This window comes from Accipiter gentilis, chromosome 26 (assembly GCF_929443795.1).
Source record: "Accipiter gentilis chromosome 26, bAccGen1.1, whole genome shotgun sequence".
NCBI lineage: Eukaryota > Metazoa > Chordata > Aves > Accipitriformes > Accipitridae > Astur > Astur gentilis.
Genome location: NC_064905.1, coordinates 453,025 through 478,204, shown reverse-complemented (window position 1 = coordinate 478,204; position 25,180 = coordinate 453,025). Strand labels below are relative to the sequence as shown.

The following is a 25,180-nucleotide window of genomic DNA, read 5'->3' as shown; positions in this document are numbered from 1 at the left end:
AGAGGAGGGCCAAGAAGATGATTAAAGGACCAAAGCATCTTTATATGAGGAGAAGCTGAGAGAGGTGTGACTGTTCAGCCTGGAGAAGACTCAAGGGGGCCTATCCATGTGTATAGATACCTCGTGGGAGGGAATGAAGAAAAGCCAGACTCTTCTCAGTAGTGTCTGGTGACCGGACCGGATGCAATGAGCACAAACTGAAACACAGCAGGTTCCTTCTGAACACAAGAAGACACTTCTACTGTGGGAGTGATCAAACACTGGCACAGGTTTCCCAGAGAGGTTGTAGAGTCTCCATCTGTGGAGAAACTCAAAACCTGACTGGACAGTAGTCCTGGGCAGCCTGCTCTAGCTGACCCCGCTTGAGCAGGGGGGGTTGGACAAGGTGATCTCCAGAGGTCCCTTCCAACTCAATAGCTCTGGGATTCTGGTGAGGTTGGGTGTGGTCTGTGCCTTTTCCCCATTAGAAAGAGGAGGGTTTAGCTTGGGGTTTTTTGGTAACTCTTTGGCTTGCTGGTAAGGACACTTGCCTAGAGACCAGGTTTATTCTTGTCAGTGTTTCACAGGCTTTGGTTCCAATATCTCTGCTTGTACATCATGGGGGTGTACTCACCCCTTCACCATCAGCACGGGGGCTTATGCTGTCATGCCAACTCCAGTGCCTTCTTTCAGGCTTCTTCAGTGATAAAGATACTCATCCAGGCTGCAAAGCCAGAAACTATCATTGCGTCTCTTCCAGTGAATATCACAAACAGACCTGAGCTGTTGAGAAGAATCTTAAGTACCTATAGCTGTTCTGGCTGGCTTGGGGTGGCAGAGGATGTGGCCAGACCTACCAAAGGGCCTGTTCTGCAGGAGGGAGTGTGAGGAGCACTGCTGTAGAGGTGCTGTCCAGGCACTGTGCTTTAGGTGGAAGCTGCTCTCAGGAGGGAAAGGAAACTCAGGGGTTTTATGTGCTGGGTATGTCTGGCATGGTCATGGACAGACTGACCTTGGGTGGAAAGAAATGAGACTAATATGTACCCCAAATCAAAACCTAAGTCAGTGCTTTACAGCTATGCAAGGCAGTAGCACTGCAGATACTACTGCTGTAAAGACCGGCTGATAAAGTGGGTATTGAAGCTGACATCGCTTAGAAAATTGTCAGGACTCAGACAATTCCCCCAAGCCCTTTGCCACTATGCAAGCTGTCTTTGGCCATTGCACGTTAAGGTCATTCTCCACATACTGTTGTTGCCGTGGCTTGGGACAATGTGCGCTTGCGCTTGGGGCCTGCTCGGCATATGCCGAGGTCTATATGCATTCGCTGCATTTTGAGATAACTGCCTGCTGTGCCCCTCTACCACTTCATGTTACTCTGACTCTGCAGCACACTGCAACAAAGGCCTTTTCAAAGCCCTCATTTTTTGGGAAGCTGGAACTTCAGAAGTTCCCAGCAAGAGTTTTTCACTGTAATGAATCCAAAGGATACTTGACATAGATGGGTGGACAGGCTGAACTGTGGAGAGGACATTTTCAAGAACTTTTTTTTTCCAGTCTTCTTGGCTAAAATGCTGGACTACTGGACCAATGTATATAGTAGCATCCCTGGATTTATAGCTGATGTAAGATGTCAGGAATGTTCTGGTGCGGGTCTGGCCACAGGACCCAAATACAAGCAGCGAACAATTGGTCTGAGTGAATAAGAATGTCAATGAGTGCAAGTCATGAGTTCAGCTTCCTCTGTAAAAGAGTGAAAACCTCAAGGGTCTGCCTTTGAGAAGGAGGCAGCAGCATGGTGATGCTCCCCACCACTATCACCACATGGACTCAAAGTGTAATCAGGGTTTTCCCTGGGAAATGCACATAGTTTTAGGGTGGTTAACAGGCATTTCTGGGGGGGGGGGGGGGGGGGCAGGGAGGGAATTCCTAGTCTTCCATGTAGAACATCTTTGGTTAGTGCAAGTGTCACTTTGCTGCTATAGCCATGAAAAGGGATGTGCTAGCAGAAGCTGAAGGGAGAGTGGGTCTGCTGCTTTGGGCAGTCTGTCTTTGAGCCCGATCTGCTGCCTTGGAGGCTTAAAGGATCTCATATCAGACTGGATCAGGGAAGTGATGACACTGAATGTCCTCTGCTCTGCTCACAAACCCGTGGACCAGCACAAAGGTGTAGGCTGGGAAAATGCAGAAAACAAGTAGCTGAGTGTTTGAGTGTGTCTTTCACTGAGAGACCAGGCTTATGCTGCAGGAGGCATGGTTTTGTTGTTAAACCTAAGTGAACACAACTGCAGTTCTGCAGAAGTAGCGCCCTAACCCACAAACAAAAGATATTCTGGTAAGTCCTGTCTTTGAACTGCCTTCCTGTAGCATGTGCAGTCTCTGAACCCACCTTAGGAGCCTCCAATTTGCATTGCTTTTGCTGAAGTGGATGTAAATAAATGTATAAAAAACATTTATTAATGTGTGTAAAATGAAGTCAGGGCTATAATTTTGTGTTTGTTTGCAAAAGCTTTTCCTTTTTCTTGATTCTCCTTCTGTTAAATACCTTGTCTCCCCCTTGCTCCTTTTTGGACAGTCCGTCAAACTGGAACCTGATCTTTGTCCTATGACACTTTAACAGAAGTATTCTGAGAGAGCTTTCAGTAAGGCTTTGTTTAATGATCACCTCCAGGAGTGTCTAATATAGAACAGATGTCCCTAAAAAAGCTAATTTTTTAAAAATCTGTTATACTAATGCTATCTATCTGCTGGTGTGGCTGAACCTCTAATATAAAAAAATTGACATCTAAATTTAATCAAGTCATTACAGTCTGCCTAGCCAGTCTGGCATGATTTAATGTGGCTTGTCAGTTCTTGTGGTGTTTCCAAGCAGTTATCTGGGAAGAGCTACTGTGTGGATGCTTTCCTTTCAGAGAGGATGACTTAGCTTAATCTAATGAATTAAGCTACTCCAAGTAACACATTAGTATTTGTGAACAAACATGTGTTCATGCTGAAAGCTAGGAAATTTGCTATACTTTACATTTTATGCTTTAAGTTATTTTACTGTGTAGACAACCTGCAAAGTGGGCTCTTAAGTTGTGGATCGCAGCCGGTGTGCTAATGTGTGGAAGTAATTATGCATCATATTTTGGTCTTGAGTGGATCATGCAGATGGAAATAATTACTGTTGAGCTATCAAAATCTGCTGGTAAGATAGCATTTCATGGTGACAGTGTTTTTTAACCTTAACACTTTGTGGCCTGTCTGGAGTAGCAATGGACATAGCCTGTCCAATTGGCCCTTGGAGAGGAAAAAAACTCATGTATTACATCTCAGCTATAGCTTTCTTTTTAATAGGGAAACAGCTTAAACTTGGGACTGGTTTTGTCACCCACGCTGCAGAAGAGCTTGTGAACCACTAAGCCTTGTTTCAAAGGCTGCTGTTGAACGACTCTTCAGGCTGAGCAGCACTGGCATGAGTTACATCGCCTGTACCTGGCGTGTGTGCTGCAGCCGTGCTTCTCCCAGCCACAGCACCCATTCCTCCACATCCTCGGGAGGTGGGAGCTGTAAGTCCAGACCGGAGAGTTTGTTCCCTTTTGTTGGGGTCATGCTTGGTGAGGGTAGGTAACATCTAGGCTGGAAAGAGAAAGTTATTACTGTTAAGTGAGCAATGACTCTGCTAGAAATAGGTGAGAGAGGGAGGATGTTGTTATCTTTTCAATATGACATTGAAGAGGGGGACATATATAAAGGCTTGTTGGATGAAGGTGCAGTCCAGAACAGTGCAGAACAAGAACAAGTATATTCCACTCTAGACTGTCTGTGTAGGGTTAGTTAGCCATGATGACGGTTGCAGAAATCAGCTTGCAGTTTATGCATTAAGACTTGGTGGTGTTGGACATATGGCTCCCATGTATTACAGCATTGTAGAAGAGGGAGTCTTCAGCTAATAATGGCAACTGGTGGTCCTTTGTCCCTTCTCCCTGAGTGGATGGAGTCCAGCCTATGCAAGCTTGCAACCCCTCAGAGTCACCCTAGCTACCTCAACACTGTTGGGCGTGAAAGGCCTTGAAACGTATGTTCCTTCTGCAGGTGGAAGAGCAGTGAGCCAGAGAGGCTAGGTGACTTGCTGAGGTGTCACGGAAGACCTCATGGCTATGGTGTCAGTTTTTTGTTTTGGGTTTTTTGATAGCTGGCTTTTGGGCTTGTACAGGCTACTGATAGTAGTGTCTCCAAAGAAAAAACACTTTTTGCCTCTTGCAAGGGCTAATAACTGACTTGGCAGTTGTTCATTAGAAGTAAACAACTTGACCTTTACCTTTAGAGGTGGTAAGTTATATGCTAAGCCTGAGGGAAGTTGTCCTTAAGCTATCTGCTTCAGCTTCCTAGCCCTGTGAACTGACTTGTGCTGATTTCTGTCTGCATCTTTTCTGCTGTAAAAACCGAGGGCTGTCTTCATGTCTGTCCACATGAAGTCTGTCCAGGCATGTGTTCCTGGAATACCATAGATCTGCCATTTGGTGTCACACAATGCTTTGGGTAGCTACAGGGAATTCATCTGCGCCCGAACAAAGCTGAGAAACACACAGCAGTAGGAGCACAGTGCCTGCGTGGAGCGTGGCATAAGGAGCAAGGCTGCCTTGAGCAGCATGGGCTTGCTTAGGAGGAAGAAAATACCTCATTCCAGAAAAATCTGATTTCCCCCTCAGTAATTTCATTATAGAGTAATTCGGTATCAGCTGGCAGAAGGAAACCACAGTATCTGCTGACTGGTCAGCAGGTACTTTCTTGTCTATGTAAATTAGAGGTAAAATGTAATGCTGTTGATAATGGCATGCTTTAAAAAGAAGTGGAATGAGCCAAAGTACAAAGTGACATACTAATTTTGAAAGCACTAGCTGATGTGAGCAATTTGTGCAGCTTAATTTCTCCCCGCCCCCCACCTCATTGATACATAACAACGTAATGGATGAGGCTATTCTGTGCTGTGCCAAAGGGAACTAGGCTCCGTCAGCAGCCTTCCTTCCAACTGAAGGCAAACAAAGCTCAGTATTGCGTTTGACCTATTGTACACACAGGGTGGAAATCTTGTTTCTGGAAGTTGATTACTTGTAGCAAAGCGGGCTGTGGCAAGAGTAATAGTCACAGTGATGCTGCCTGCCTCCTAATGTTTGTCCAGCTGCAAGAATAAACAGGTCACCTAGATACAGTCACTGCCTTCTGCTAGAGGGGTGGATTTTTCCTCTTCGTGGGTCTCAGCATGGAAAGGAGGGGTTTCTAATTGCTCTGGTTGGGCTCTCTGGTGCCTTTCAGTGGTTGCCCCCTCGCTTTTCAAACTGTGTCAAGCTGAGCCTTCCCCAGAAGTTTATTTGGAGGGCAGCATGTAGCAATTCCAGGAGGCTTTCTGGGTGTATTGACCCTTTCCAAGCAGTCTGTCAGAGCATTTAATTTAACTGTTACTGTACCTTCAGGACCTGCAACTCCAGACAGCTGGTGTCCTGCCAAAAAAAAAAAAAAATAATAAAAAAAATCCCACTTGGCAGTTGTCCTCTTATTTGCTTCTCATACTGTAGTGTGCATTAAAACCTGGTGTTCTCTCTCCCCCAAGATTGCTGTATCATACCTCCCTCTGTCCCTGGCTTGTGTCAGCTGACTGCACAAACAGTGGGGGCTGTTTGCTGGCAAAATGCTGTCCTGGGGGCTGATCTCTGACTCACCTTTGCTGCTTTTCACCCTGAAGGAGGGGATAATCTGAGAAAAGCCTGAAGCAAAGAAAAGTATTTCCAAATTCAGGCCCTGTGTCTGAAAACATGCTTGAGACAAACTGGCTAAATGAGGCTAAGGCTGGCTCTGTAGTGGACCAAATTAAATGAGACTGCTGTTCTGGACAGTCCTCATCTGCTGAGCACCTAGCCCAGGTGAGAAGCAAATTGTGTAAAGCTGTTTTCCAGCTCTGCAAGCGCTGCACAGATTGTGGTACTCAAGCCCTGGGGGCACTACTCAAGGAGAGTCTAAAACTGGACTTTGTCCCTCATGTCTGTCACCCAGGACACTCTTGCAAGACCCTTGTAAGTCCGAGCTTGTGCTGTGTAAATCCCTTCAAGTCACATCTTGCTTAATTCTAGGACTGATGCTGATTTTCAATGAAAACACTGACTCAAGCTGATGAATGTGCCGTTCTTAGCCCTGCAGTTGACTTGGAAAATGCCTCCTTGCTTTAACGTTAAATTAAGATTTCACTGATTAAAAAAAAAAAAAGAGGAAGTTCTCAAATTCTGTAGTTTTGGGAGATGTCTCTGCATCTGTTGCAGTCTAGAAGAAAACTGAAGGGTCTGAAGCCCTTAATTACTGTACTTTTGAGCTGGGGGGAAGCTGGTTTCTTATGACCTGTACACTTTAGAACCTGTGTGATGGGGTTTATAGTGCTTCAGAGAGCTGGCCAATGCCTGCTGACATCCTTCAGAGACTTGAGTACTTACTACATAAGGTACACTTTTCTCCTATGAGGAGTGCCTGTAGCCCTGCGTTTTAGAGATGTTAAATCCTTCCTGGGCACATCTATACTCCACAGATGCTGATTAGTATCAATTCCATTATCTCAAAGATCTCTGAATCCCATCCCTGTGTGCTCAGGTGAGGAAACTCACCTCTTTCCCAGCCCTGAGCTGCAAGAAAATCTTCTGCATGGCTTATGGTCAGACATAACCCATGCTTGGAGCACATGCAGTGTGCGAGAGGGGAACAACTTTACCTTTGTGTGAAACGTGGCCAGTGCAGCATTGGCTCTGGAAAGTGCTCACTTGGCATGCCTGCACAGTAATTTCCCTGAAATGTGTTGTGTGTTCAGCTCACTGAAAGCTGAAACAGCTCTCTAGGGTGACCGTAAGAGCTTCTGAGACTTGCAGGAACTGAAAGGAATTTTCCTAACCTGCTGGACATAGTCACACAGCCACGAAACAGGGCAGGTCTGATACCAGAGTAGGTAGTTGTAGATCAGTTGCTTCTGCTTGAGTCCAGGATGAAATCTGGGATGGGTCAGGAGCAGCTGTCTGGTGGCAGAAGGGATTTGCAGGTGAAACTACATGTACTCACTAGCAGTTTGCTTCCTTGATACTTTACTTTTGCTTGGGTGGCTCTGGCAATAGAGCTGTTTGTGTTTGGAGCTGGGGATTGTGAAACTTGCTCTGAGTGTTTGCAACTTTGGAAGATTTTTGCTTGGAAGTAGACTACTGTATTTCCATCTGGCTCTGACTGGTGTCTGTTTCAGGAGTGTGCTAAGGTATTTCCTGAAATCTGAATATGGTGTTGGTAGAGACTGTGCGTACAACAAAAGCCTCTTGGCAGGAAGGAGTTGGGGGGTAGGAATTTGTTGGGGGGGCAGGAATGTGATGTGACAGGCATGAAGCTATTAAGCATGAGCAAATATCCCCAGAGAGGGGAAAGTAATTAAATGCCTTTCTTGCCAAGGGAATTAGATCTCATCTGTGCCCAGGCTCTGCCCTGGAGGTCTTGTGGGGGTAAGGGAGGAGGCCAGGGGCAGAGAGGTGGCTTGTTGGCAGCTAGTATGAAAGTTTTAGTTGAAGTCCTAGGGTCCCTGTTCCCCAGTCATGCAATCTCTTCTTCCACACTGGCTGCCTATGTGGGATTTACTCCAGGACACGTGGCTGTCTGGGCAGTCAGGGTTGGGTGTTCTTTCCTCCTGCAGTTGGGTCTGCAGACCTAGACTGTGCACCCCAAAGAGTGTCTCAGAAACACTTGATTTCTAGCCGCTGTCACCTCTACATCCCTTGGCTGCCACCAATGCCCTTGTGCTGACTTTCCCTTCTCTGGCCTCCATCCTGAATGGAAAGACTTTCAAAGGACTTGGGTAAGAAGGTTTTGAAGGTAGAACCGGATGCACAGACTGACTTGACTTAGCAATCTGCTGCCAGCAGCATTTAACCCTGTAAGAAGTTACTATTAAAATGGTGGTGTGCAGTTTTAAGCAAGACTTCTTGTCTGCTGGCTGTACAAGTAAAAACAAAGTTCTTGGTGCAGAAGTGGCTTGTGATTAAAAACCACTTTATTCATATGTGGGAAAAGGCTTATTGGTCCCTTCTCTGCTGTGTGCTTCCTCCCAGATGAGAAGACTGTGTATTAATTAATACTTCTGCTCTGAACAGTTGTTACAATGGCAAACAGCCGTTCAGATACCACGGGCAAAGTTTTTGGTCTGCATTAGCAGTAGTTGGTAAACTGCTTGTTGCTGCTTCCTCCTGTGTTTTCCAGGCCTTGCCTAATAGTTTAGAGCAGCTAGGAGTGTAACTAACTTGTTTGCATGCAAAGTGGGTCTGTGTGCCAGCACACAGCTGGAGTGAAAGAAGTAGTAAACTTCAAGACTTACTGCTTTTCTCATGCTCCTGGCCCTCTCACCTTAGGAAGAGGAAGGAGTCCCTGCAGCTGGCTAGTGCTAGGCTGGGCTGACCCTGGGGGTGCGTGCACCTCACTTCTCCCCAGGCGGCTGACTTCTTGGCTGAGCCTGCCCCTTGGCTTGCCTGAAGTGAGCTTTTGCTTGCTGTCTGTCTGCCTGGATGTCATACCTGAAATACCTAGACAAGGGCCAGGGCCCCCAGTGACATCCAGCAAGACTTCTGGGATGGCTTGCAGAGCTTGAGTGCTCTCGGGCGCCGTTGCTGCCTGCTTTCTGGGGAGTGGGTCCCCGTGTAGGTACATCAGTACCTTAACGGTGATGTCTGTACCTAGGCCCTGGGACAGGGTGGGCTGGTTCTAACATCAAAGCTGGTATCCTTGTGCTGCAATCCTTGTAGACCCAGTAAAGCAGTGCAATAAGGAGCACTACAGTCTCAGGTCATGACTTTACCTTGTATCAAACCAGGTGAAAAGTACTGCTCATGCCTGTCTCTCATGGAGCTAATGATTAACATATCAATTAGGTATGAGAAGAAACAAAATGTGTATGCTTAAGATAAGGCAGACTGTACATGAAATAACAAGGTATTGTAATATTTGTTTTAAAAATAGTGGGAGTTATTTGCACTGGCTTGTGTAGGCTGGTACTCCGTGATTACAGGGAGTGCTACCATTTTAGGGGTAAGAATGATTCATTGTGATCTACACTCTTTAAGGCTGATTAGAAGATGGGAGGGTGTGCTCAGCTTACACCTTCTCCCATCCTGTTTTAGAATAAACAATGGAAGCATCAAAACTTGAGCCTAAAACTGAATGCTGTCTAGTGCCTCTGAGAGAAATCGCCCTTGTTTCTCTTCTCTATCAGACCACCAGTCCCAAAGTGCTAATGGGCTTCTGCTCATAGTGGCAAAGACTCCAGCATGCCGTAAGAGATCTTTGGAGTGCCTGATGTTGGACAAAAGAGAGGCACAAAGCAGCTAGTAAAGTCCCCAGTAAGGCTTGCTACAGCAAACCGGGTGGCTTTAGCTTGGAGGCATTCAGGCTTCTGTCAAGAAGCATACAAAACCAGGAGTTCCCTTAATTGACATATTTTGGGCTGGGGTTTTGTTGGCAAAGCTATTCCAGTAGAAAACCTGATCTCTGTTAATGGAAAGCTGCTGGATGAAGTGAGCTGGGAAGACGTTGGGTGGCTTGCATCAGTAATGTGCTGTAACAAAATCATTTTAAGAGGTCTGAGTAAGATGCTTAGGGTTTTGTTATGCTGTCTCTTGCTGTGCTGTTTACAGGGGATCCTCTGCATTTAAAGTAGTGCTAATGCATAGGCTGGGAAGAGTAAATAAAGGTGTTACTGCTCACTCTTGATTTCCTTGGGTACTTCCATGTCTGTGTTTGTGTTAGTGCTTTGAAGCTGATGTTCAGTTGCACAGTGTCCAAAATGAAAGGATTGGTATAGGATGTTTCCAGCTTGATGAGAGGCTTGGCTGGGAATAGTTTATCTAGCCTGCCTTTGAACTGTTTTTTACCCTATGCACTTTGGTAGCTGCAAGTGAATAGTTGACCAACCTTCACCTGTTCTGCTCTTACCCTCTCCTGTATAAGCCCCACACCCAACTATTTGATGAGAAAAGCTTTTCAGCATTAATGCTGTGTGGCTGTGTTTACAGTTTCTCTGGCAATTTGTCTGGTGACAGTGACAGAGCTACAAATTCTGAAGCATTGATAAGCTTCAAAAGAAGTAATCATTAATCTCAAACTGTAAGGGAGAGGTGGTTGTTTTTATTTAGAGTATTGCCCAGATGCCTTCAAAGTCTGAAAACTTTCAGTGGTGACTGTATTTCCTCTCAAACTGCAGCAGCAGTTGACACCAGCTCTCAAGAGCTGGCTCTGGCAGAGCTGCCCTCTTGAGACTCCTGCTCTCTCTGGGAGAGGAACTCTGCAGTGGAAGGCAGCGACCTCTCTAATGCGTATTTCAAATGGTCATCTTTGGGGCTTTCCTTGGACTTGGAAGGTGAATGGGTTTGGTAAGGTCCTGTAACTCCCTGCATGGGGAAAACCACAGGTTTTTCTCAAAGGGTTTCTGCAGGATGGTACTTGTGCCACAATGTGCTGCTCGTTTAAACGACTTCCAGCTTTTAGCAGAACAGAGTGAAAGGATGTGGCTCTTTCCAGTGCTGTTTCACCACTTCCAACAGAAAGGCTTACCCCCCAAACCCATGGTGAGTCCTGGAAAGGTCTTGGCATAGCTGCTGTCCCTCGCTGTACCTTCTGTCCCAGTCCTGCCCTGAGTTGTTAGTGGGCAGTTGTGCCTGGGTATCAGCTAGTTTAGTGCAGACCTTTCTAGTACAAGCTGCCACCAGCCGTGCCATGCAGGCAGCTGAAGGTGCTGGCTGGCAGGGAGCAGCGATGCCTGCTGCTGCTGTGACCCACTTGTGCTGAGAGGCAGCATCCGATGCGAGTCAGCTGAGCAGCCGTGTAGTGAAAGTGCCAATCTCCCATTGCACAGGCCCAAATTTGGGAAAGCCATTTTGTTTAATATTTCAGCAAGTGTTTCATAACAGCACTTTGTACATGCTTTGAACATGCTTTGTCAGTATGTCCTCGACACTTGGCTGTAGTTTAAAACTTCTGATGGATTAATCATAAATACTTCAGGCAAATTCTTCTTGTATGCCTGCAGTCACGGACAGCTTACTATAAATTGCACAGAGCAGCATCCATTTCAACTCTGCTTTGGGGTGGGGAAGGTTATGCAGACCCATCCTCCAACAGAGTATGCAGTTAGACTCGATTTCACTGACTTCTTTGCAAGTTGCTGACTAACGCTTTACTGGTTTGTGTGCTACCATGGAGGACTTGTCAATGTTAGTGTATCATTTGACAGCTCGTGTCTTCTGCATGCTCAGGCATTACTCCTTAGCTTAGCGCTGAGCTACCAGAAAGCAACATTGCTTTAACTCTACCAGTAAAAGGCAGCAGTGTTAGACCTCTTCCCTGGATGGTGTTTTGGCTGCAGCTATGGATGCAGCTGCCTTCAACCAGGGTGAAGATGGGCTTGACTGGGGTGGCCAAAACTGGTAACTGCCCTCCAGCCCATGGTTTGCATTGCAGTGACATGGTCTCCTCTGGTCAGCAGATGCCTGCTGGAGGCTGGCCAGAGCAGCTGGCTAGCTAGGTCTGCCTGTGCTCGGTGTGAAGTGCTCCCCTTAGTGCTCAGAGGAGAGGGTACCCACCCTCAGGCCAGGTGTTGTCAGCCTGAGAACTCAATCCATCTCAGCTGCTCCAGCAAGGGAGCTGAGGGTATGTGAGGCACCCCCAAAGCAGTGTAACCTTACGCTGTCTACCACATTTGGGAGTGTCACATGCTGCAGAGCTTTTTCTGGGGCAGGGAAGGGTGTCACAATTCCCCTGGGTTTCACTCAGTCTGAAGCTGCAAGGACTTTGCTCTGGAGCAGACTCTGTGGTATCTCTTCTTGGTGGTGTTTTCCAGAGGTTAGAGTCACCCTGCTGTCTCCAAACCACAAGGAACCAGTGCTTCCCTAAACATTCTCCCAGCCCCCTTCTGCTGTGCAGATCCGCATGTCACAGGGCACTGTGGCTCTCAGTTTTGGGTATGGCAATGCTCTGGCAGCAGCAATTCAGCTCTCTGTGGCTCCAAAGCAGGACAGCTTGAATGGCAGCTGGCAGACCGTTAGAAACCAGAGCTGCATCAGGGCTCCAGCACAGGGAGCTGGTTTGGAAGCTTCCCGAGCAGCCATGGGAAAAGCACCCTTGTCTCTTCACCCTGAGGGATGGCAGGAGCCAACCAACATCCTCTTCCACCTGAACATAGGCAAGAGAGCATGGCCAGTACCCCATTCTGCTGCGGAGCTCTTGGTCATCTCTGCCTGTTGGGTGTGCTCTCTGCCCTGCTGAACAACTGCATGTCATTGTCTTATACAGGACTCTTGGAGCATTTGGTATGTGTTTTGCCTTTGCTCATTGTAACTGGACCTTCTCAGAGGAAACAAAGGCACCAAAGAGTTAGCTGCTTCCTCAGAGCTCCTGGATCCACCAGGGAAAAAAAGCCCAAAGGTTTTTCCCAGCCTGAAACACACCAGTGCCTCCTTTAGTCCTTGCAAGCTGAACTTGTTCTGTGCAGCTCTGCCCTGCTGCTCTTCCTCCCGAACAGCTTGGTCATATGACTGGGTTTGCACAAAGGTGTTGTGTGGCGCCAGGGCTCGCCTCTTGTCACAGCTCTGTCCGTTAAGCCAGATAGAAGGGCAGCTCTGTCTGCTGCGGGGCAGAATGCTGCTCAGCTGAGGAGGGTAAAAGGTTCAAATGTCAGGGTGTCCAGCTGCTCCCAGCAATGCCAGTCAGGGAAGGAAGGCAAAACAGTGTGGGCAGCTTTGCTAAGCCAGCTTCTCCCATGGACAGCAGGGCACAGCTCCCTTCTTTCCCGCTGCTGAGCAGTCGGTGACCCACTATAGCCCACTGCTCCGGGGACCTGACCAGCCGCTTGATGACAGCTTGCACTGCACGGAGGTATATGGGAACAAGTGGACTTGGGTCACCTCACCAGGGAGAACAGGCAGTGAATAGACAGATACTGATATAATGCTCTATAAGGTCAAACACTCGCAAGTCTTCATGCTTTTGAACATGAAGCCTTTGCAAGGCTTCCGTGCATGGTTTTCCGTGCCCCAGTTTGGGGCTGTGGGCAGGAAGGAGGGAGGGGCCTGACCAAAGTCCTGTCTGCCTTGGGACAGATGGGTCTGTGGTCCACCCTTTCAAAGGGATGAAACAGGGTCTCTTGGATCACAGGAGGAGTCCAGGGTGCTGGGCTCACAAGTCATTGACCTTGTTCTGTGGTCCTTGCCAGCATGGCTGGGCTGCTGGCTGTGGGCGCAGCCCTGCCCTGTCCACAGGCTCTGGGGAGGAGGTCGTGCAGCCTCCCCCACTACTGCAGCACTGCCCAGCAGCCTGCAGGGCCCTGGTCTGTGCATGGGAGCCAGGTTTCCATCAGGTCCTGGTCTGTTCCTGCCTGCCTGCTTTGGCTCTGCAGGGGCAGGCAGGGCCAGCAGCTGCTGGAGGAGGAGAGCACGTGGCACGTCTCCTGCTCCAGCGCAGCCTGTCACAGCACTGCTGCATGCTGCCACCTCCTTTTGGGGCTGCCTGGAGAAGAGATGTGCTTCCACCCTGATGTTCCTGGAGCAAGGGCACCATACGCTGTGACTGAATGCCCACAGGCAGCTGCAAAGCCCTGGAGGGGAGGATGGACAGTGGTGCTTTGCCAGCGCCATGCAGTGGCTCCTCTGGAGCTGGGCTGTGCCTGCACAGCAGGTGCCTCTTCTGTGTGTTATTCGGTTGGCAAGAGGGAGGCTGCCTGAGGCTGGGGTACAGGCTGTACCTGAGGGCATATGTTTGAGGGGGATTACTGGGCTATTGGTCTCTCTGCCCTACCCTGATGGTGGCAGGATTTTTGTATCATGTAAGCCAGAGCACATCATCTTCCACCCATCACTCTTGAGAGAACTGAAGCAGTGAAGGGCGGGGGGTGGGGGGGGAACATTTTTCTGAGCACAAAGCTCAGGGAGGACCAGGCTGATGACATGAGCTGTCTCCTGCCCAGGCCTCTGCCTGTCAACACCATGTGTTCAGCCACTTGACTTAGAGCACTAGCTGCATGCCTGGGTCAGACTCCTGTGTGAGGGCACGGTTCCCACACAGACCATAACAGATCCAAGAAAGCTTTAAGGAAGGAAGGTCATGTGCCTGCCTGCAATCTGCTGCAGTTCTGGGGGTGATAGCCCAAGTTCAGTGAGGAGGAACCAAAGGTAATCTGCTCATCTGTCACAAATGGGCTTCAGGGGCTGGCAGAAAGAGCACGCAGCACGCTGGCCTCGGGTGGGAGACTGCTGGGAGAGCTCCATCCAAACCTGGGGCTCCCTCCTGTGCTTTCAGTCAGCGGGTAGTGTGCAATAAATCGCAACAGCCTGCTGGGAGCCTCTGGGCAGCCCTCGAGGGGCAGAGCTTAAATGCTTTCTGTCCATGAGGCAATACCCTGAGCATTTGGGGGTGTGATCTGGGCATCGGCCCCTTGGCAGGTGAAGTGTCTGAGGATTGCTGCCTTCTAGCCTGGTTAAGAGCTGGCTGTGCCTTGCATGCTGAGCAGGCAGAGGTGGAAGTCCCCTAGCATGCATGATGGATACATCTTGCTGAAGCAAGGCCTGATCCCTGTGCTGACTTCCTAGGGGAGGAGGCAGTTTTGTGCATGATAGTGCTGCAGTAGTGTCAGGGAACAGCTACTTAGTTAAGAAAACTGACTTAGCAGTGCCACTCTAAACAGACAACAAGCAGACAAACTGCAAGTGCGCTTGCAGCTATGGAAGCTGGCATCTCGTGGAGAACTCTGCTCTGGGTGCCTATCCAGCCTCTCCTGCCTGTGGCCTGGCCAGACCTGGCAGCAGACAGGTTCTTGTCATCTTCACTGTGCTAAAACTCTGGTTTTTTGATTGTGCACAGAAGCAACCCAACAGCAAGGAACCCACCTGCTTGTTTTCCAAGTCAGCTGGTTGCTGATCCTGGAGTCCTCTGGAAACCAGCACTGTCAGTGTTCCTTGGCCTCAGCAGCAGAGGCCATGAGAGGGAGGCTCTGAAGGTGATGCATCCCAGCTCTGCCACAGCCTCCTCCCACTCGCTCTCCTTGCAGTGACCAGGTGGCTTTATAATTGGGTAGGTCGGTCAGCCAGAGCTGATCCCTGCTATTTCTGTGGGGCCTGCTGCCTGAGAAGAGCGAGCTCTTCCTACCACCAAGAAGTGCTGGCTGGTGCAGAAGCACCTTCTGCCCAATGCCCAAAATGCAGAATGAGCTTTCTCCAGCCTTGAGAGGCAGGAGGGACACTGCTCTGCCCCTGACCTCAGCTCTTCCCAGGATTTGTCTGTACCCACCTCCCCATGGCCATTCATACACAGTAGCTGAATCTCACCTTGAGACCACCTCCTGCCCCTGGGAGCTTACCTCTTTCTCCTCCTGCAGCTGGCAAGGCTCTGCAACAGACTTACCACGGGACACTGCTGAGCATGTCGGCAAAGCTGGTGGTGCCTCTGTGAGAGTAATGTGTTCAGGAAAGACATTGAGTTGCTTGAGCGTGTTCAGAGGAGAGCAACCAAGTTGGTGAGGGGCCTGGAGCACAAGTCTTATGAGGAGCGGCTGGGGGAACTGGGGCTGTTTAGTCTAGAAAAGAGGAGGCTGAGGGGAGACCTTACTGCTCTCTACAGCTACCTGAAAGGAGGTTGTAGTGAGGTGGGTGTTGGTCTCTTCTGTCAGGTGGCTGGAAATAGGACAAGAGGAAATGGCCTCAAGTTGAGGCAAGGGAGATTTAGGTTAGATATTAGGAAAATTTTTTTTTTTTACTGAGAGGGTTGTCAAACATTGGAATGTGCTTCCCAGGGAAGTGGTTGAGTCACCATCCCTGGAGATATTTTAAAAAGCGAGTGGACAGGGCACTTCAGGACATGGTTTAGTGGGTATGGTTAATGGTTGGACTCTGATCTTGAAGGTCTTTTCCAATCTAAATGATTCTATGATTCTAACATATTTAAGAAAGGGCAGAAAATGCCAAAGAGAGAGGAGGGAACAAAAGAGTAAGAAACAGAAGTAGGTTGGAAGAGGAGGTGCTCTGTGTATTTGCTGCAACCTGTAGAGGACATGGAGCAGGTAGATGTTTCCAGAAGGACCTGCAGCCCATGGAGAGGACCCTTGCTGGAGCAGGTTCTCCTGGCAAGGACCCTGGTGCCTGAAGGCCATGCTGTGTTGGAGCTCAGGCCAGCTGGGAGTTCTGCGACAGCCTCCAGCAGGGCCCAGTCTGGTCCAGGGTAGCTGCTCCCACTGGTCTCAGCACTGTTTGCTGGGAGCCTTGAGCTGCCTTCTCCATCCCCAGGTGCCTAATGATCCCTCCAAAGATTAATGCACCCAGACCACAGATTGCTGGGGGGGGGGGGGGGGCATAGGCTCTGCCAAGGTTGCAGGGAGCAACCCCCAGCCCACAGGTGTCACCCCCCTGTTGGCACACACAGTCACGCAGCTCGCCTTCCTGGCGGGAGTGGCAGAGAGGAGCTGCTGTGTACGCACTGCAGCCCCCATTCCCCATCCCTCTATGTTGCTGGAGGGGAGGTGGAGGAGGCAGAAGGGAAGGTGGTGTTTTAGTGTTTGTCTTTGTTCCTCACTACCCAAATCTATTTTAGTCAGTGAAAAATTAATTTTTCCCCAAGTTGCACCTGTTTTGCCCATGATGGTAATAGGTGAGCGATCTGTCTGCCTTTATATGACCCATGAGCCTCCTCATCCTCTTTTCCCATCTTGCCCTGCTGAGGAGGGGCAGCAAGTGAGCAGCTGGGTGGGAGCCATGTCTGAACCCACCACCCTCCTTGCACATGCTCCCTCCCCAGCACCCCAAGTGCTGTAGGAGCGTGGGGCCCCCTCCAGCACTGTTGCCTGGGCTGGGGACCTCCCCCCTGGGAAGGGCGGCTGTGCTGGGCCTGGAGGGGCATTGGCTTCAGCTGGGGACGCCGGGGCACCCGTGGGCACTCTGCTCTGGGGACCTCCTGCTGGCTGGGGGTTGTCAGAGGCCAGGGGGAGGCAGGGGGGCAGGCAGGGAAGCTTAGGCACCAGTGCTCACAGGAGGGAAGCTCGCTCGGAACAGATGCCTTCCAGGCTGAGCCCTGTTTCCTTTCTCAGTAACTGTACATGACATAATGAAAGCCTGGTCCTGGCTGGCCTGCACCAGCTGCTTGCGGCGAGACCATAATTTTGCGCAGTCCTAGCAGCCTGGGCCTGGCTGTGGAAAGAAGTGCTTCCCCTGCGGACCCTTCCTGTCTGAGGGGTGCTGCAGTGGTGGTAGGGGGCAGCGGGTCCTTGCAGGGTGCTTACTGCAGTGATGAAATCATGGGCCGAGGGGAGCTTGGGACCTCTCCTCCTGCAAGTGCTCCCCCATGCCCCAGATTGTCTCCAGCAAGCATGGGCCACCCAAAGTGAGCACTGTGGTAAAGAGGGGCACCACGGCTGGGCCGGGGCTGGCTGTGGTGAGGGCGGCAGATGTAGTCGGCCGCTGCAGGTGTTGCTGTGCTGCTCTCTGACTGACCGAGCTCTCCTGTCCCCGCAGTGTACGTCGTGGAGGAGCGGCGGAGAGATGACACGGGCGAGAGTGCCTGCCTGACAGCGTGCTGGACTGCGCTCTGCTGCTGCTGCCTCTGGGACATGCTGACCTGACTCCACTGCAGCTGCCTCCCATACCTCTCACTGAGTGCTATGCAGGCTCCCCACTCCTGTCCTGACTTCTTTCTGTTACTGTAATCAATGCTCTGCTTTGCACAGCCAAGAGATCCCGTCTGTCAGTCCTAGCGCCTTGTTGGGGTGGGGGGTGCACTCCTTTATTTTAGTAAAGGAAAAATCCCTTTTTAACATTTCTAAGACTTTTGTTGTAACTTTGAAGAATGTGCTAATGGTATATTTCAGCCAAAGGCATTCTGATGAAATGTATATTTATCAGTTGAAATTTTCCTAGTCCTAGAAATGAAGATGTACGCAATAATTAAAGCCAACAGTTGATTTTCTTTGCTAGGTCCTAACTGTTTCAATAAATCTGTCCCGTAGAGGGTGTGCTTGCCCCGTCGCTGTCTGTTCTCAGCCTCCCGCATGTGCTGACTCTGCAGCAGCAATGATGGACTTGGCTTCAAGCGGCTTCGCTGCGGAAGTTCGTGCCTCAGCCCCTTGCTGGGGCCTGGGCTGGGGGTGTCTGGCCCAGCTGTCACCAGCACTTGGGGGATTTTCTGCAGCAACCTGGTGCATAAGCTGGTGTGAAAGCGCAGTGAAGCCAGCTGGAGTGGGGAGGGTGGCATGCTGGTGTCTGACACCACCAGCCCCTTCATCCCACACAGGGCAGTTTGCTTGGGTTTTCATCCCTCTGCTTACTCAGGGCTGGGGGCCTCCCCAGCAGCTCCTGGGACAGCAGGGAGCTGGGGGAAGCACATGCTGAGCTGCTGTGTGCGTGCGCCAGCAGTTCCTGAGGGAGGACTGATCCTGCTCAAGGGCTTTGAGCAGTGATCCATCATCTCCCTGCCGCAGAGCATAGGCTTGCGGGGGGTAAATTAATAGGTAAGAAGAAACAAGGCCATGGATTAATTTAGTGCTGAGGATTTATAGCTGAAGCTGTTTCATGGCATGCCTGGCCAGAAGAGGGATAAAAAGCTTTTGCCTGCAGAAAAGTGGGGAAACCTGCTGCTGGTCACCATGGGGGATGGTTCCCACCCAGCTGCCCACTGCCCCAGTTCCCTGCTGCTCTCCCTGCCTTGGGAGCAAAACTGATCCTGGTGGACTGGTGCACACCGCCTTTGCTTTGTATTGCCTGAAGATCACCTAGTGATCTTGTACCCTTTTGCAGCAGGGCCTCAAAGGGCTCTGCGCTCGCCATCCCTCAGTTGTGTATGCTGCATCCAGCCTTGCTGAGACCTGGCAGCAGGTGCCAGGAGAGGGAAGGGTGGCCCAAGCTGAGCTAAATAAGGGTTGTGCTTGTCTGGACCCTAAGGCTCTTCCTGTGCTGCAGCCGAGGCAGCAGCTCTGCTGCCTTGGCTCCGGTGTGTGCTTAGGTCCAGCATCCAGGCCTGAGGGAACCCGTATAGGGGCAGGGCTTAGCTGCAAACTGCCAGGCTTGCTCAGGCCTCACAAAGCACCTCACTGGGTTCCTCTGTGCTTTTTTTGTCTGAGAGTTCCCCCCCTGACCAGGTGCCTGCCACCATTCTGTACACCTCTGCTTGGCTCTTAGAAATGCAGCTTTTGGGGCTCTGGTCTGGGGCAAGACAATTTGGTTGGGTTGATGATGGCCCCTGCAGGCTGCAGCCCTAAGCTCAGGTCCGCTGACAGGCTCCCAGAGGCTCCCTGCCCCGGGAACAGTCTCTGTCACCTTCCCGGTCACGGTCGCCTCCCTGTCAGGGCTCAGAAGGGTGGTCCCTGGCTCACCCCACCTTGGCAGGGGGATAAAAGTGGAGTGTTCAGCTGCCCCACGCCTGTGCCCCTGGCTGTCCCCTTTTCCCCTCCCTCCAGCCCCTCATCTCAGCACAGTGGTCAGCTGACCCAACCTGGCCTTGGCTGCTTCCCCAGAAATGGCATTGCCCAGTGAGGGGAGCCCCCAGCCCTGCGCCGTCACCTCACAGCTGCAGGCCGGTTCTTGCTCTGCCTCGGGTAGGAGCTGGAGCTGCTTGGGGGCCATTTGCCCCCAGACCCCAGGAGGACCTGGGTTTGCTGCTCTCTGCCTCCTGCTCGGCACCATCACAAACACCAACAAAGTGGCTGCGATCCTGTGCTTGTGTGGCTACAGCAGCACACAACCCTGCAGCACCCTGCCCCCGGTGCCACAGTGCCTGTCCTTGGGGATGCCACATCTCCCACGCTCCATTGGGAAGGGCTTCCCCAGGTTCCAGCCACCAGGCACCATGTGGCGTGCCAGCTGCCTGGCACTAGGGGTGGGTGGAAATCAGGCTCGAGGTGCTGGAGAAGTGAGGGCTCTGCCAGTCCCCCAGTAAGCCTGGACACCACCTTCCCCGTGCTGGGGCCAGGCCAGGCTGGGGGTGACGCTCAGCCCAGCCCAGCCTGGTGCAAGGCAGCCCCTGCAGCAGGGAAGTCCCCAGCTGCTAAGCCCAGCTGCAGGCTGATCCACCCCCTGCCCAGGCTAGACCAGCACCCTGCCCCAGGACCAATATGGGTGGACACCTTTGCTGGATGCTACCAAGGACAGCAGCTGGCAGACGCCAGCAAGCACCAGAGCCAAGGTTGGGAAGCAGCAGGCGTGGCAGCTTTTGGTCAGTTACAGGGTGAAGCACCTTTGTACATTCACACAGGAGCTCAGCGAGACCCAGCAGGACAGGAGCCCAAGCAGTACCCAGCCAGGCCACCCCCAGGCCCATCAGAGGGTCTGTCAGCCCCTCACAGGCTCTTCCACAAGCCTGGAGCAGCACATGGGCACAGTGGCAGGCAGGAACTCAACCCTGGGACACTCAAGGCACAGATCCCTGCCCAGGGCCTTCCCCAGGGCTGTCCCCACAGTGCCTCAGCCCCACATCCAAGCTACATCCAGCCCCATAAGTGACCAAGAGCAGCTGTCCAGATCACCTTTTGGAATAAGTGGTTGATGCCTGGTAGGTGCGACACATGATCGGATGCAGGGAAAAGCTGTTTGGGATTGCACAGGACTTGCTATGGGACATTTAGTGGAGGCCCTGAAGGCAGAGGTGTAGGTGATTTGGGGAGGAACAAGTGTGGAAAACCAGTGAGGTATGGGGATGAAAGGACCAGTTGGGCATAAACGACCAGCTGGTCGGTACACTTGTCCAGCGCCTGATCAGCGCAGTCTGTCTAATCTTCTTAAATTCCTCTTAAACTCTGTCCTGGGTGAGGGCTCCATGCTGAGTGTGCACGTGTGTGGGCAGGGTGTGAGTGCACTGGGGGGGATCAGTCCACAGGCCCCTGTGTCCATGGGTCAGCGACTGCGGCCGGTGCAGGTGTGTGATCACCGGTGAAGATGAAGCCAGACTGGCCAGTGAGCAGGTGACGTGGCCTGGGAGGCTGTGGAGCACTGGGGAGCAAAGGGCCAGCTCAGAGTGTGACAGTGCCCATGTGTCTATGGGGCAAGAGCACGGGGGGGTCAGTAATGGGACCTGCCCAGTGCCAAAGTCCCAAGGAGCTGGTGGCGGGAGAGGAGATGTCCCTGAAAGCTCCGTTTCGGAAAAGCGCCAAAGCCAGGAGTAGGGGAAGGAGGAGGCTGGGCTGGTGCACTGCAAGCACGAAGCACAGGGTGGCACTGGCCCTCCACCAGCTCGCTGCCGCGCTGGGGCTCTGCCAGGCCCGTGAGTACAAGGAGGGAACCAGGGCCTGTCACCGCTGAGACAGAGTAAATGACCACCCGTCATGGACCTGGAGGTGCCTGGGATGGCCGGCCCTGCTCTGCCCTGCCAGCCTCCCTTTTCCCCCACCAGAGCCTTGCCAGCCCTGCTCCAGAAGAACAACACAGCGAGCCTTCCCCTGTTCCCAGCGCCGAGCAGTGCATGGGGTCTTTCTGGAGGGTGAGGGCTACATCTGCTTTAAAGTGAAGCAGGATTCCCCAAAGGGCCCTCACCCCAAATCCCACCACCATCTCCTTTCTCTGTCAAATCCCCACAGGGAGAGCAGCTGCTGCAAGACACCGAGGCGGCAGGCAGAGGAAATGACCTCAGGCTTCGCAGCAGAATTTTATTGAAACCACCACAGAACAGAGCTTGTGTAGCTGGGCGGCGGTGAGCAGCACACAGGCAGGGCTGCCCAAAACCACCCATAAGGCATTGCAGGAGGCCCAGGGGGAACTGCACAGCTACTGTGCCCTTCGGGCCATCAGCATTTCCCGGATGTTATCTTCTGCTTCCTTCACACTCCGCTCCAGGTACGACTTCTTCTGCTGCAAGGCAGAAAACCCAGAGGGGAGTTAAGGTCCACCTTGGCACTGACAGCACGTGCCAGGATGCTGGGGCCAAGCACTGCCCATGGCAGAGCTGCGAGCAGCCTGCTGAGGGCACACATGACCCTGCAGGTTTCCCGAAGCGAGGACAGAGGTTATTCATTTCCAGAGGCATTCTGAAAGGGTTAATATTTAGCCTAGGCAACGTTTACACAGACTTTGAATTTTGTTCCCTCTGAAAGCTTCTCCTCAGAGCTGCCTGCGCTGTTGCAACAGCAGAGCAGCAAAAAGTGGGATACATTAACTGTAGCAAGGAACGAAAAGGAAATCGGATACTGTAACACTTGCAGCCTAGAGAGGAATTAACATGCTGAGGCCTCCTTATGGAGACAACAGCAAAATCCTTTCACGCTTGGGTAAAAAAAGGCTCTTTTTCCCAGCTGGGCCAGTTTTCTAAACCCAGACTCTCCTTTCTATCAGAAATTCCCTGGCATCATCACCAAATACGTGTGTTTCCTTAATCATCTTTAATTAGGCTAGGCTTGGCAGGGAAGCAACCTGAAGCTGTGCATCCCAAGATAGGAATTCAGCATGCAGCGTTTTTTCCTGCTAGTCTGCGTGCTCCTAGGTGACTGGAAAAATCAGCGCTTGGCTCTTTTGACTATTTTCTCTGGGTTTCCAAACAACAGACACAACAGTCTCTGGTGGACATCAGGCCAGCAGAAGGCATTGCTGTGTGAGGGCAGGCAGCCCACGCTGCTGGATGCAGACCTTTGGCATCAGCAGGCAGAGCACCGCTCCACCTGCAGTTCGTTACAGGCTGGGGGGACCCTTGGGGAGGCTCCCCAGTGCTGGGCTTGTGAATGACCATGGGGAAAGCCCTCGGGGGCACACATAGGGGTCCACAGGTGGTACCTGCTACACGCTGGCATGGGGCTTGCTGTCCTCACACAAGGTCCTCTTCTCAGCAAAGCCTGCAGAGGACCGCTGCGGCACAATGCTCCCACTACCCTACAGCGGCTACAGCCACGCACTGAGCACCTTCCCACAGGCCTGAGGAGCTCGATCGAGCTCAGTCTCCAGGCCAAGCAAGGTACCAATTAGCATTTGCAGGATTATTATTAAATTACAGGAGACCAGGCCTCAGCCTAGAGCATCTTGCCATACGCTCCACTAATCATGTCTCCAGCCACAGGCAGAGAAGCCCAGTATGGCATGAATGACCTGCAAAGCCCACCAAATCCAAGGACAGCTAAAGGGGGATGGCAGTGGATGTCCTCAACACTGCTCAGCTGTGCAGGGGGGCTGTAAGAAAGGGTAAAAACACATGCTGTTCTGGGGTGCTCCCCAGCTGCCAGCTGGCTGAAGCAGGGCAGCACCTATAGGCACAGGCTGCAGCAAAAGCACGTGCTGGCCTCCGCCAAGCAGCACCCTCCTGCCATGGGGCGCAGGCTGCAGGTTGCTTGTGTGTGAGCCAGAGGACACAGCCCCTGCCAGCCAGTGACAGGCAGGAACTGCAAAGTTGATGCTCTCCTGACAGCCTCCCCCTGACTCCTGCAAGCCCATGGGGAGCTGGGACCCATAACACTGAAAGAAAATTCATTAGCACATGGGACAGTCCTGCTGCCATCATTCCCCATCTGTCCCCCCGCAGCAGACCTGCAGTAACACTTCTGTACACTCAGCTGAAATGCCCATGCCATGAGGACATCTCTTCCAGCCCCGTTTCTAAATACTGAAGGGCTTTTATTTAAAACAGTAAAGGTTGTTAGCGACAGCTAGGGCTGTGGGTATGGCAAAGGGCTCCTTGTCCCTCTCACGCAGTGCCCCAGGCACGTGGGATCCCTCTCACTTACAAGAGCTGCTTTTCAGGAAACTGCTGGGAGAGGAGGCACAGCACAGATTCCCACTGCCAACAACTTGCTGACGCACGAGCAGTACTTCTGCCACCACCGCGCTGTTCTCACTCTGCCCGGACAGACGTCGAGGGATTTCACATCTAGGGAACTGAATCTGAAGGCTGCGAGGGGAGACAGGTCCCAGAAAACCTGTGTGGGTCCAAGCTCCACCTCGCTCCGCTGACTGGAGGAGAGTAGCATCAGCAGAGCTGACTTCTATGCATTCGGTTATTACTAAAACATATTTTTTTTTACTGCAATTAAACTAGTCTATGAAATGGTTCTGGCTTTCTGTCCTCTCCACTCCCCCTCATGTTCACCACGCAGCAAGAGACATTTCCAGAGAACAGCTCTCCATGGGCAGGCTGGCCCCAGCAGCAACCTCAGGAGAGCCAGGCAGGCCAGCCGCTGCACAGGGAAGCCTCCACATGCAGCGAGGGAGCTGGTGGGCTGCAAACAACAGCTCTGTTCCCCTAACACAGTAGGATTTCAAAAACATCCTGTTAGAGCCGTGCTGGCAACCATTTGGGCCCCACTTCCCCGAGGACAAGGGACCCTGAGCACTAACGTGACCTGACGCAGCGCAGGAGTGTTCATGGCTGTCATGGCCCACACAGATCCATGCTACCCACTCCTGTGCAGTGGCATGCTCTGCCCGCCCTGGGGGAGCAGGGGTGCTGGAGCTACACAGCTCATGGCAAAGGGACATGGTTTAATGCCATTTCTTTACTTAAGCATCACCTGCAGTCCCAGGCAGGTGAGGATTCAGGGAATTTGTGTTTCTCTCAATCACTCTCCTCAGTCATGTAGTTTCTGGGGCAAGAGGTTCTGGGCTGGCCCTGACGCTTTTACTCCTTCCTTCCAAGAGAAGCCTCCAGGGTGACTCACCCCTGGGCTCAAGGAGCATCCCTTGGGCATCAAGGGAAACCTGCACCCACAGCTGGGGGGCTGCAACCATCCTGAGCTCTCCTGCAGGTCGGCAGCAGGCAATACCAGAGCCAGCATGGCATCTGGCTCCCACTCCAACTAACAGCCCAAATCAAGGGGGAGGGAGGAGCAGACAGTCGCTGCATTTTCCGAGACACGTGGAAGAAGCGAGGTGTTCCTTCCTGAGGAGCTGTGGCCTGGTTTCTGCTTCGGTAATCACAGGAGAAAGAGCAGGAGCTTGCGTGCAAACCCCTCCTCACCGCGATTACTGGGGTCTAGACAGGAAACTCCGTCTCTCCCTGGTGCGCCTTCCCAGGGAGCAGCACTGTGAGCAAGCCGGCTGACACACACGCTGCCTAGTCACACCAGCTCTGTGAGAGCCCAGAGACGGTCTGACAGCGCAGCTCTTAAGTCACCCTGGAGGCTGTTCCAGTCCAGCCAGATCTGCCAGGCTGGTGGTATCTGCTCCCTGTGGGAGGAACAGTACCACAACCTCTCAAACCCCTCCTCCAAACTTCCCTG

General features: G+C 51.9%; 2 protein-coding genes across 3 annotated transcripts in view; one reads left to right on the top strand and one right to left on the bottom strand.

Annotated features, from left to right (window-relative positions):
* CYSTM1 (cysteine rich transmembrane module containing 1) overlaps positions 1 to 17,967 on the top strand; it is a 30,403-nt gene extending 12,436 nt beyond the window's left edge. The window contains exon 3 of the mRNA XM_049829688.1: positions 17,514 to 17,967. Within this exon, the coding sequence (XP_049685645.1) occupies positions 17,514 to 17,620 (107 nt within the window). The 3' untranslated portion in view covers positions 17,621 to 17,967. The remainder of the gene's footprint in view (positions 1 to 17,513) is intronic.
* A 3,644-nt stretch (positions 17,968 to 21,611) lies between these two features.
* PFDN1 (prefoldin subunit 1) overlaps positions 21,612 to 25,180 on the bottom strand; it is a 32,810-nt gene continuing 29,241 nt past the window's right edge. For both annotated transcript variants that reach the window (XM_049829689.1, XM_049829691.1), the window contains exon 4: positions 21,612 to 21,833. In XM_049829689.1, coding sequence (XP_049685646.1) covers positions 21,750 to 21,833 — 84 coding nt within the window. In that variant the 3' untranslated portion in view covers positions 21,612 to 21,749. The remainder of the gene's footprint in view (positions 21,834 to 25,180) is intronic.